Raw genomic sequence first — 12,082 nt, 5'->3', positions numbered from 1 at the left:
GCACGCCTTTAATCCCAGCATTTGAGAGGCAGAGGCAGGAGGATTTCTGAGTTCAAGGCCAGCCTGGTCTACAAAGTGAGTTCCAGGACAGCCAGGGCTACACAGAGAAACCCTGTCTCAAAAAACCAAAAAAATAAGGACTTATTTTCATACATGGATGTTTTGCCGACATGGATGTCTGTGTACCATGTGTATGCCTGATGCTCAAGGCAGCCAGAAGAGGATGCTGAGTCCCCGACACTGGAGTTACAGATGTTTGAGAACCATCATATCAGTGCTAGGAACTGAACCTAGATCCTCTAGAAAGGCAGCTAGGTGTTCTTAGCTACTCAACCATCTCTCTAGCCCAGTATTTTTCTATTTTAGATGGGAATATAACCTCTATGAAGGAGTTGAAGATATCTATCAAAATTATAAATGGTCATATTCCTTTGACTAAGGATAACTGTGCTTCTATGGGCTCACCCTCCAGAGAAACCCCTCTGTGTGAGAGAAAAGATACAGAGGAACTCATCTGTGGTGATGTTTGCTGTGCTAACAACTGGTAGCAGGCTAATATCCATAATGAGAGATTAGGGAAATTAGTTAAAATTATGGTGGCCCATAAAGTAGAATAGCCATGTAGATAGTAAGTAAAATGATATTTATATAAATATGGAGATGAGATATCTCTCAGAGATAGTAAGTCAACAATGTGTTGGGCTGGAGAGATGGCTCAGCGGTTAAGAGCACTGACTACTCTTCTGGAGGTCCTGAGTTCAAATCCCAGCATCCACATGGTGGCTCACAACCATCTGTAATGAGATCTGACGCCCTCTTCTGGTGTGCCTGAAGACAGCTACAATGTACTTACATATAATAATAAATGAGTAAATCTTAAAAAACAAACAAACAAAAAGAAAACCAATGTGTTGTGTACAGCATTATTGCTTTAAGATGTGGCTGTGCAGGTATAAGAACATGTATGCTTGAGAAACATAATAGCAACTGTCTTCATGGAAAGCTGTAGCTGGCTCCAGACTGGTGGGCAGAGGACTTACTTCTCACTCTGTACTCTTGGATATTCTACTTACAATTCCCCAAAAGGGAACTTTTTAAATCTTTAAATTTGTATAAAGGACCACAATGTATTCCAGATAGAAGAACTATCAGATTTTCCTTCATTATGGTTTTTGACTGAAACTCGTAAAGCACGAGACCGGAAAGATGCTTAGTCAGGGAAGCGTCCACCATGGAAGCAGGAAGGCCTGAGTCTGGACCCCCAGCACCCACACACAGGCCCGGTTTGATGCCTGACGCATGCCTGTAACACTAGCACTAGAGGCAGAGAGAGACTGGCAGAGACCCAGGGCTCACTGATCAGTCAGTCTACCAGTTGGTGAGCTCCCAGCTACCTCAAAATACAGGGCTGGAGAGATCCCTTAGCAGTTAGGAGCACTTGCTGCTGGTCCAGAGGACCTGAGCTAGGTTCCTACCACATAAGTCAGACAGCGCATATGTGCACACACACACACATACACACACACACACACACACACACACCCTTAAACATAGTTCAAAATAAACCTTTACGAAACAATAGAGGAAGACACTTGCCATCAACCTCTGACCTACAGGCACATTCATAAATATGTGGACCCACTACATACAAAACAGTAATTTTTAAAAACATTAATTATTCCAAGGACAAATCTTATTCAAGCCCATTGACTATAAAACCACCATCACTTACAGAATGTGCTTTAATCCTCAAGCCCATTTCCGATCAGACAGACAAGTTACTAATATCACAGTAGGATCAGTGTTAAGACTCAGAGCTCAGCTCAGTATAGCAGTGCATGCCTAAAATCCTAGCACTTCAGAGACCGAAGCATAACTGTGAGTTTGAGAACACACTAGTGAAGGAGAGCAGCTCTTGACTCAAAACAAAAGAAAACATCAACAGGAAGGAAACCTCTAGGCCTCACCTGACCAGATCTCCATGAAGCTGTAGATAGAGGCTTTCTCTTCCCTCTCCAGCACATATTTCTGATGCTGGTGTCTCTACTGTGCAAAGGACAAGATGTAAATCAGAAGAGGAGGAGGAGGTGGTGGTTGTAGTGGCAGTGGTCGTGTCTGCTCCATAAAGGTAAACACAGCCTCTCTTCACATCTTCTCTTAGCCAGTCTCTTTCTCGAGAACCAAACCTACTTCTTCTATTCAAACAAGTTCTGCTCCCATTGTGTTTCATATTTCTCTGAAAAGTACCAAGAGAAAGAAATCATTAACAAGAACATTGGTCTGAATTGCATGTGTTCCGTCCTTATACTCAACGCTGGCTGGTCAGGCATCCCCTCGGCAGTGGCTGATCTTGTCAACTTGGCAACATCTAGAATCAACTAGGCCCACATTGCAGCCCAGCAGTGAGAAAGGGCTTTTCTTAAACAGATTACTGAAGCAGGTACATTCACCCTAAACCTGGGCCACACCTATTGGCAGCTCACGTAAAAGGACACAAAGAAGGAAGCTTTGCTACTGTCTGCCTGCCTGCCCTGACTTTGCTGGCAAGTTTGTCTATCCTGTTACTGTAACTGGTATTAAATCCAACTTCTTCAAGATTCCAACACAGACTGACAATGAACAGTTTTTCAAGAACCTCCCCAGACTCTAGCACTAGATTCAGACTGCTGAGACATCTAGTCCTGGGGGCTCAACAACTACCAGAGTCTCAGCCTTTTGTTGTGAGATAGCTATTGCTGAACTGTCTGCACTCCATCCTGGAAGTCCCTTTGATATCAGTTGTCTCAGCTCTGCTCCTTTAGAGAACCCTACAACGCTGCCCTTTACGCTTCCATCTACCATCCCATTTGAGCCTGTTTTGTTTTCAGGAATATGCTAACAAAATATAGATATACTACCTGCCTTGGGCAAATTTTCAACATTCTGACTTAGTAGTTCAGATCTGTTATGGGCTGAATCTGAACTATCGCAAGACAAACATTCAAAGGCTGGTTCCTGGCTAGCCATGAGGACATACACCATTATTCCTAGAATTCAAAGGGAAATGCAGGCAAATCTGAGTTCAAGGCCTGCCTGGTCTGCAAACTTCCAGGCAAACCAGCACTACATAGTGAGACCCTGTCTTACACACACACACACACACACACACACACACACACATACACACACACACACAGACAGTGCTTACTCCCCAGATGATGTGCTATTCAGTAGGAGGCAGGGACTAAGCTGGCAATGGCAGCTCACAGGGGTGAGTCTAGCCCTTCCTTCTAAGGTGCTTTCTACTTCCTGATTCAACATCCAGTGAGCATAAACTGCCTTCCCCATCTTGATGCCTTCAGACCCTCTAAAACCATGAGCCAAAAGAAACCTCTCCCCACCTAAGTTGCTTCTCTCGGCTACCCAGTCCTAGCAATGTAAGCGTAACTCACTCATCATTATTCTAAAGAACAGAACAGTAGTCAATCATATATGTGTGTATAACAGCAAATGTACACATTATAGTATAGCAAAGAAAAGAGAACAAGAGAATATATGGAGTGAATGCTGCTGCTAATGGATACAAGTTTATATATATATATATATATATATACACATATATATATATATATAAAAAGATAAATGTTTTTCTAGTTCTAATTCTGATAAATAGTTTTTTGGAGGGGTCTTGGTGGTGGATAAGTGCATAAAATAAATAAATTTAATACCAAAAGTGTCAAATTTAATGTGAAGTTTCTGTTTTGTATGCCAATTCTAACTATATATAAGTTCATTAAGTTGTACAGACTTTGGGTCTGGTTAATGTCAGTGTCTGATGCTTTTATTTCCAAAGGGGTTTTAATAGTAAAAAAAAATCAAAATAATAATTACTAATTCACATTTCAGATAGAATCTGATACATATAAAGTAAGCCTTTCACACCATGAAGTCACTTAGTAACAACCTCTCTCTTTAACTTGGCCCCCAGACCTCAGTGCAAACCAGCACGGAGAGCACTAAACAGCACAGTCTTATATACAGGAGCTGTCCGACTCCTGGCACGCTTCAAAATAACTACTGCTGGCTATAGGGTGGGAAACTCACATACGTACTGTGCAGTCAAGCCACATTACGGCAAGAACTGTTAAGAACCAACATGAAACAAATGTCCAGCCTGACAAGGTGAGGCAAGGCACTGCTATAATTTAACAGTCAGGCCGCAGAGCAAGGAGAGTATCTTGAGTGTCAGGAAAACCTTAGCCTCCATGAGTGCGCCCCAAGCTGGCCTGGCCTACACAGTGAGGTTGTTTCAAAACAAACAAAAATGAAAACAGCAGCAAACCATTTCTAAAAGTCACCATTTGCCTGTTGTTTTCACGATGGAACATTTATATTCAACAAAATGGAAACGTCCACTGACTTCCCACTACCCTTTGCCATGTGTCACTCCTCTCTAGCCATCTGTGTCCCTTAGCTAGTTAACCATTCCACTACACTGTGGCATGTCTAAAACATCTTCAACTTATTCACATGCTTGTTCTCCAAAGCCCTACTCAAACGCAGGGCTCACTCTGGAACCTTCCACAGCTCCCACCATGCCTAGCATCAAGATCCTGCTCTCAACAGAACACTTCCCCTTGAGTAGAGTCTACTACACAGGCTTGGCCATGAATGCAATCGTTTCTGTGGCTTCTCATTCCCTTCACCAGACACCCTGGAGAGCGTTTTTAATGTAGATTGTCACAGACACAGATGCAAAGACCAGGTACCACCACGGGAATTGACACCCATTCTCCACTTTAGCTTCACTAATTAGCTATAACAAGGAATTGAATAAACTTAAAAAGGAAGTCTCAGGTGGGCATGGTGGTTCACGCCTTTAATCCCAGCACTCAGGAGGCAGAGGCAAGCGAATTTCGAGGCCAGCATGGTCTACAAAGTGAGTTCTAGGACAGCCAGGGCTATTCTGAGAAACCCTGTCTCGAAAAACCAAAAAAAAAAAAAAAAAAAAGGAAGTCTCATTTTTTGTAAAATAAATAATTTTTATCTCCAAAGTCAAAATAAATAAAACCATTTTTACTAGTATTCCTCATTAGAAAACAGAAATACATATAAAGAAAGTATTAGTTTGAGAGAGAGCAGCTACTTAAGAACAACTGTAAATGAAGCCAGGCATAGAGACATAGGTCTGTAATCCCAGATGCTGGAGACCCAAGTTAGAGGCAAGAGAGGATCAAGTCCAAGACTACATCAAAACTAGTAAACAGTAAAAGCCAGGGTAAGCAGGCATGTGGTGACTTTAAAACAAGAAGATGAATGCCCTCACTTTAAAATTTAGGGTACACAGGTAAATTGGCTTTTGAAAAACAGTCCCCTGGATTGACCGCAGCCCTGACACAGCAGATGGGCACTCGACAACTGAAGGCCACTTTCAGCCTTCACTGACCGATCTTCCTGCAGCTCTTCAAGGTCTTACAATTATTCAAAATTATACAAATGTAGCCCTGACAGGTGGAAATCAGGCCCTTTCCCTCCAAGCTCAATCTCAGCTTATTCTGTGAATCAATAAAGGGCTTTCAAGTGTTCATCTCAAACATACAAGAGCCATCATGTTTGTACCACTAAGAGACTGTAACCACTGAATAGCCCACCTGCAGCTAATTTTGAAAAACGATTTATTTCCTAATCCCTGATAAAGACTACTAACAAGTCCCTCTGGCCAGTGTTCTCTGTGGTAGAGTAAGATTTACACAAAGAGGCTCTGCATCCTACACTAAAGTAGAAAGGAAGAGTGAGTAGACACACCCTGCACACCACCGAGACTGACGCACACATTTGTGCTCTCAGAACTCAAGAGGCTGAGACAGAAAGACTGTTACAAGTTTGAGCCCTGACAGTCAGGCCTACAAAGTGAAATCCTGCTGCCAAAAGAACAATAAAAATATAATGAGTTAGCAGGTCAAATAATGATTCACTGATCTCCATGGTCTTAGAAAAAGTCTAGAAAGACCAAGAAGTATTATAAATTTTATTCCAAGAACTGTTTGTTTGAGATGGGATCCTATGTACCCCATGTTGGCCTCCAAATCACTCTGTAGGTGAGGCCAACCCTGACTCTTTGATCCCTCTCCCAAGTACAGAGATTACAGTGTGTACCACCACACCCAGCATCTACTGGTTACCTGTGCACATGCATTCCTCTAAGACTATACATTTTGTAAAGAGCTTTATGTTATCAAAACACACGTTTGTGGGTCATCTCAAGATCTGACTATCTATAATTCTACACTCTAGACTCTCTGAAGTAAAACTCTGAGGAGCTAGAGATAGGATTTACCTGCATTTCACCAACAGCCATTTACAGGCCTTGAAAACAAGCAAAGCAAAGATGTCCATATAGCAACAATAACAAAGATAGAGTGTTGAGCTATTATTAGCCACCACTAAATTACCTAGTGCTTCCTTCTTCTCAGGAATGTCTTGCTCCACTGCCTACCTCATGAGGAAGGAACTGCTGGAGAGAACTCCCGAGCGGGCAGTGCTGCAGTGGCACTGTCCTCTAGGCAGCTTCGACTTCTAAGAGTCAGCGAGCTCCGGGCTGCTCGTCTGTGGATAGTTTGCTTTCTGCTTTACTTTTATGAAAGCTGTTATCACAAACTTACCCAGAAGGGAATACAATTACAACCACACATCACATCACACACACAGACAAAGACTCACCATCTAAAGGTCAGGGCTAGAGAGCTACATCAGCAGTTACAACCCCTGATGCTCTTGCAGAGGACCCAGGTTCAATTCTCAGCACCCACACAAGTAACTCATAACCAACCATAAAACAGGAGACCTGAAGCCTTCTTCTGACTTCCACAGGCACCAGCATGCCTGTAGTGCACATATATACATGCAAGCAAAACACTCAGCCCATAAGATAATATAAACCTAAAAAACTGTTTTAAATATTAAAATCTGTCTACAAAGCCAACCGTTTTCAGACCATGAGCTGAGTAGCCACCACTTGTGTTTAATACTTTTAATTCTAAGAATAAAGATAATATATGAGGACTAAGGTCAGCTCAAAGGTAGTCTCATGCTCTGGCCTGACCAACCCATCAGAATGTAGAACACTTTAAGGTCGATGTTTCTGCCTTCAAGATCTAAAATAATAACAGTTTTAAACAGTATTACGTTATGAAGTGTTTCTAAGGGACCAGAAAGAGTACGACAACAGGGAGAGGAAGAACCTTTCAGCTCATTAGAAATGTTTTGGAATTGGTTGTTTAGAACCCATATGGCATTCAGGAAGCAAAGGCAGGACTGAAGTTCTGCAAGTTCTAGATCAATATGGAATATATAACAAGTTCCAGACCAGCCAGGGCTACACAACAGTCAGGGCTGAGCAGACAGCTGAATCAGTGATGTGCTTGGCACGGAAGCACAAGATCTGAGTTCAAGTCACTACACATGAGTAAACTCAGGACCTGGCAGTAAATACAGGCAACCCCAGTGCTGGAAGATGGAGACCCAAAGGCCAGTCTAGTAGAGTTGGTTCAGTTAGAAAGCCAGTCTCAAACAAAAAGGTGAAGAGCAATAGATAAAGACATCTGACATCCACCCCTGGCCTCCATACACAGGCACACAAACATGCAGGCACCTAAACACAACTTCAAAGACATCTAGTTTGATAAAAACAAAAGACAAATATTCAAACCAGATAGGCTGTAACTTCCTATCATCTCCTGATTGATTAAACTAAACCATAATCTCAAAAGCATAGGGAACATCTGAAACTCTTGAGCCTGATTCAGGAACTTGAGAAAGTTTTAGAACTTTGACATACATTCTACGTTGCTCAAGCTGGCCTTAGACCCTGAGGCTTAAGTGTGATCTCATGTCAACCTTCTGAATAGCAGAGGCCATAGGTACGAACCAAGAGCCTTGGCTTAGCAGTATATTTAGAATAAAATGCTCCAGTGTCCTACGGTCCTTGATATAATCTGAATAAATTATGTTGACTCAGTCATGTAGGGCTTTTATGAAGAGCTTTTTATGAAAACTTGAGAATAATGTTCATGATTTGGGTGTAAGTATAAAGGAATAAAAAGTCTTTTTGTTTATTTGTTTTGTTTTTCAAGACAGGGGTTCTCTCTGTATCTCTGGCTGTTCTGGAACTCTGTAGATCAGGCTGCCCTAGAACTCAGAGATCTGCCTGCCTCTGCTTCCCAAGTGCTAAGATTAAGGCATGCACCAACTTTTTATAAGTATTTTGATGCTTGAGCTGAGGAATAGAACCAGAGCCTTGTATGTTGGAGGGCTGCTGACCCTCTAGCACTGAGCAACACTCCTAACCCAGAGCCATGCTCCTAGGCTAGAGAAGTCTTTACAAACATCTCCAGAGAAAAACTTGTGAGCAAACATGACATTCTTCAAGGTTCAGAAAGTCTGCTGCTCACTCCCCTCTTGTACTCTTTATAGGCTACAATTGAGAGAGCGAACCACTCCGCAACCCCAGAGGACTTCTGCTTGTGGGACACACAAGGCCTGTTTCCATCACCATCTATCCCACTTATTTACGAGGATCAGTGTCAACTAATTCAGGAAAGAAGGCCAGGAAGGTCTTTCAGAAAGACTTTCATGGCAAGAGCTCAATTCTGACCAAGAATCAAGACTGACCGACCCATCACTGGAATCTAATGATCCCAAGATGAGAGCTTCGGGAACCAGGGGAAGACAGCCTTCAATAAAGATTTCCATTCATGCAATTGGCCATTTCAACATGACCCAAAAGAGTTACAAGGAAAGTTTTTTTTTTTTTTAAATTGACCATCCTTTGCATACCAAAAGACATTTGATATCTCTCAAAACTATTTCCTCATAAGTTAGTCCTGCAGATTACTGAATCCACTCACAATTTACAGTTCGTTATTTGTTATCATTTTAAATATCTAGAAGACTTTGAGTAATTACACTTGGATTTATGCTTGAGTAAACTCCAGTGTGGGTAACAGTTATGAAGTTAGTCTAAAGTAAACTATGCATTAACACTGGGAGGTGCCAGAAAATAAGATTTCAGTCTACTGAGTATTGGTTTTATGAATTCACTAAGTACAAGAAATAAAATTTTCTGCTGCTCCCATCTTTGTGCTACTTTACTAATAATCTTAATAAAAGGAAATATTACTCAACAACAATCTCATTTAATTACTTAAGGTTTGCTTTTAACATTAAGTATCTTCGATGTTTGGCAGACTGTTTTCGAAACACATTAAATCTCAATTTTCTTCCTCTTCTTCTTTGGCAAGTTTTAAATCCTGCCAATTGCTGCTCTTCTAGAACTCTAGAGGAATTCCATTCCACTATTCCAGTTCGTTTATATACCGAACCTACAGAAAAAAAATGTCTCTGCACTATTTCAGAGGTTAGCAGAGAACTCCACCCAGTTAGCCACCCTTTAGCCATCTCTGCTGACCTCACCTCAGCTCACCTTCTGCATTCTTCCTGCATAGAAACTTCTTGTCATCACTCACCTTCAAGGCTCCACTCCCCTTTCCCCTGCATCTGTTTTCCAATCCTCCTACTCCCCTGATTCTACCAAAAAGCCCCGCTTAGCTGCCTGTTGCATAACGGCTCCCCCACTGCCTTCTCCCCGGATTGTCAGCCAAGCAGGAGTGCCCCTTTGGGCTCTGCTCCCCCACCCCCGCCCCCCAAACCCTGCAACACGCCCAGCAGGTCCACAGGCAGCAGATCCTCCGGGACTGTCCCCGGAGCGGGAAGCGCTGGGTGTTGCGTCTTGGAGCCGAGAGCCGGTTCGGAACTCCCGTAGCCAGTCCCGAGGGCAGCGTGGCCGCTCCCGCCGGCGCAGCCCGCGCACACCACGGCGCCTGGCCAATCGCCGCCGCCATCCTCCAGCTGGGGTGATGTCTTCAGGTGTCCGCCGAGTCCTGCGTACTCTCGCCGCCTGACTCCCGCCAGGCGCGGCCGGCCCTCGGAGCCCCCCGGAACCCGTCCCGGGGCCCCGGGCTAGGCCCAGCGAGGAGACGGAGGTCCCGGGGATGCGGGGAGGAAGGAAGGTGGGGGCAGCGGCTGCCCGAAGGCGTGGGCCTGCCGGGCGGCGGTCAGGGATGGACAGCGCCGGGAAGCGGGGCGGCCGAGGCCAGGGCGGGGACTCGGCCCGGAGGCCCCACAGCAGGCCCGCGGCGGCCGGGCCAAGTGCAAGCGGCCCAGGGACGCAGGGCGGGGGGCGCCCGCCGCCTCGAGCAGCTTAGCGAAGGCGGCCACGGCCCTCTTGCTTCCTCCCTCCCCCTGCCGTCTCACCTTTAGGACCCGAATCCCTCCAGGCCGGCGAGGTACCGCCGCTTCAGGTGGCTCCGGGGGCTCCAGCGGGCCCGCGGGCACGGGCTCCACCTCCCCCATTGGCGGCCAAGGATTTACAGAGACGCCCGGCCCGGCGCGACAGCGCGAGCCTCGGAGGCGCGCGCGAGCAGCGGGAGGCCTCGCCCCTCCGCCTAGACCCCGCCCCTAAACAAGACGCTCCGCCCCCTTCTGTCCCGCCCCGGCCCGCTGGACCTGCGTAGTCGCCGGCCTGGCGAGGCCGGAGTAGAATTGTGGGAGGCTGGCGCCACTGCAGGTGGAGTAAGCCTCCGCTGCGCTCCACCCTGAGATCGGAGGACCAGGGCGCAGGGAGAGCAATTTGGTGCTTTCTGGGTCCTCCAAGAAGCGGCCAGAGGAAAAGACAGGTAAGGCCTGCACCTGTTAAAATAGACAAGATACAACCCTCCACCAGGGGCGGCGCTGGAATTCTCCATCCAAGATGCTTCCTGCTCCCAAATGTGTCTTGTCCCCTGGCACCCACTGGCGGTGAAAGAACTGTTGCTTATACTCACCTCTTAGGGATAGCTGGCGACCTTCTTCATCAAACCACCTCAAGTACACTAAGCTTTCCAGGCACAGTTTAGTGTCCTTTTCCTGTAATCAAAGTATCAGATTTCCTTTCTCATCCTCAACCGGTAACATGGTGTGTAAGCCCGCTTTCTATTTTACAAGTCTTAATTCACCGAAGACTATTTTAAAAGCTGACTCTTTTAGTTCCTGGAGTGATAGATAGTTTTGTGGTTAGTGGGCCAAATTATATCTGCCTAATTCCAAATCTCAATTGTACTTTTTTTTTTTTTTTTTTGGTTTTTCGAGACAGGGTTTCTCTATGTAGCCCTGGCTGTCCTGGAACTCACTTTGTAGACCAGGCTGGCCTCGAACTCAGAAATCCGCCTGCCTCTGCTTCCCGAGTGCTGGGATTAAAGGCGTGCACCACCACGCCCGGCTAATTGTACTCATTATTAGATCTATACATTCTATACGTGTACAAATTACTTGATCTAATTCTTTCGGATTTTTTTTTTTTTTGAGACAGAAAATTACACATAGCCCAGGCAGACCGGAACTCACTATATAACCAAAACTGGCCTTAAACTTTTAGAGTCTCCTGTCTCCACCTCCCCAGTGCAGATATGCACCACTATGCCCAGCTTCAGGTGGGTCTTTCGTGTTGTTATGGGTATTAAGTCTATGCAACACGTGTATGACTGATGATAGGGGCCAGAAGACAGTGTCAGATCCTCTGTACCTGGAGTTATAGATGGTTGTAAATTGACAGGTGGGTGAGCTCTGGGAGTTGACCCTGGGTTCTCTGGAAGAGCAGCCAGTGCTCTGAACCACTAAGCCATCTCTCTAGACCCTTGCATTGGTTCTTAAGGAGTGAATGAACTAGATTAACATCTGCCTGGCCATTATCAAGGTGGAGTGGACAGCACACACAAAGAGCCTAACTCATATTAAAGATTCATAGTAGCCACTGTAATTCTGAAATTCTAAGTTTCCCAAAAGGTGATTAGCATTAAACTGCTCCTACATTTTGTAAGAAGCCTTCTAGATCTCTTCATTTTTAGGGCTTCCTCTCTTATGTATGTGTTGAATATTCAGCCAACTTGTAAGGGATTAAAAAGCAAAACAACTTCTAAGATAACCGACAAAGGGTCATCTATTACCCATTGCTTCAGTTTGGCCTGTGCAACTACTTGTCTGGAGTATTTTAACTGTAGGCTTAAAAGCA

At 44.8% G+C, this 12,082-nt stretch overlaps 1 protein-coding gene across 2 annotated transcripts in view; it reads right to left on the bottom strand.

Annotated features, from left to right (window-relative positions):
* Window positions 1–10,460, bottom strand: part of Phlpp2 (PH domain and leucine rich repeat protein phosphatase 2) — a 74,801-nt gene extending 64,341 nt beyond the window's left edge. For both annotated transcript variants that reach the window (XM_021170074.2, XM_029480886.1), the window contains exons 1-2: window positions 10,291–10,460; window positions 1,968–2,236 (exon numbers count right to left, since the gene is read on the bottom strand). In XM_021170074.2, the coding sequence (XP_021025733.1) occupies window positions 1,968–2,236; window positions 10,291–10,389 (368 nt within the window). In that variant the 5' untranslated portion in view covers window positions 10,390–10,460. The remainder of the gene's footprint in view (window positions 1–1,967; window positions 2,237–10,290) is intronic.
* Window positions 10,461–12,082: the final 1,622 nt, after the last annotated feature.

The sequence above is a fragment of the Mus caroli genome, chromosome 8 (assembly GCF_900094665.2).
Source record: "Mus caroli chromosome 8, CAROLI_EIJ_v1.1, whole genome shotgun sequence".
Lineage (NCBI taxonomy): Eukaryota > Metazoa > Chordata > Mammalia > Rodentia > Muridae > Mus > Mus caroli.
Note: the sequence above shows the minus strand (reverse complement) of the source record. Positions and strands in the feature narration are given on the sequence as shown.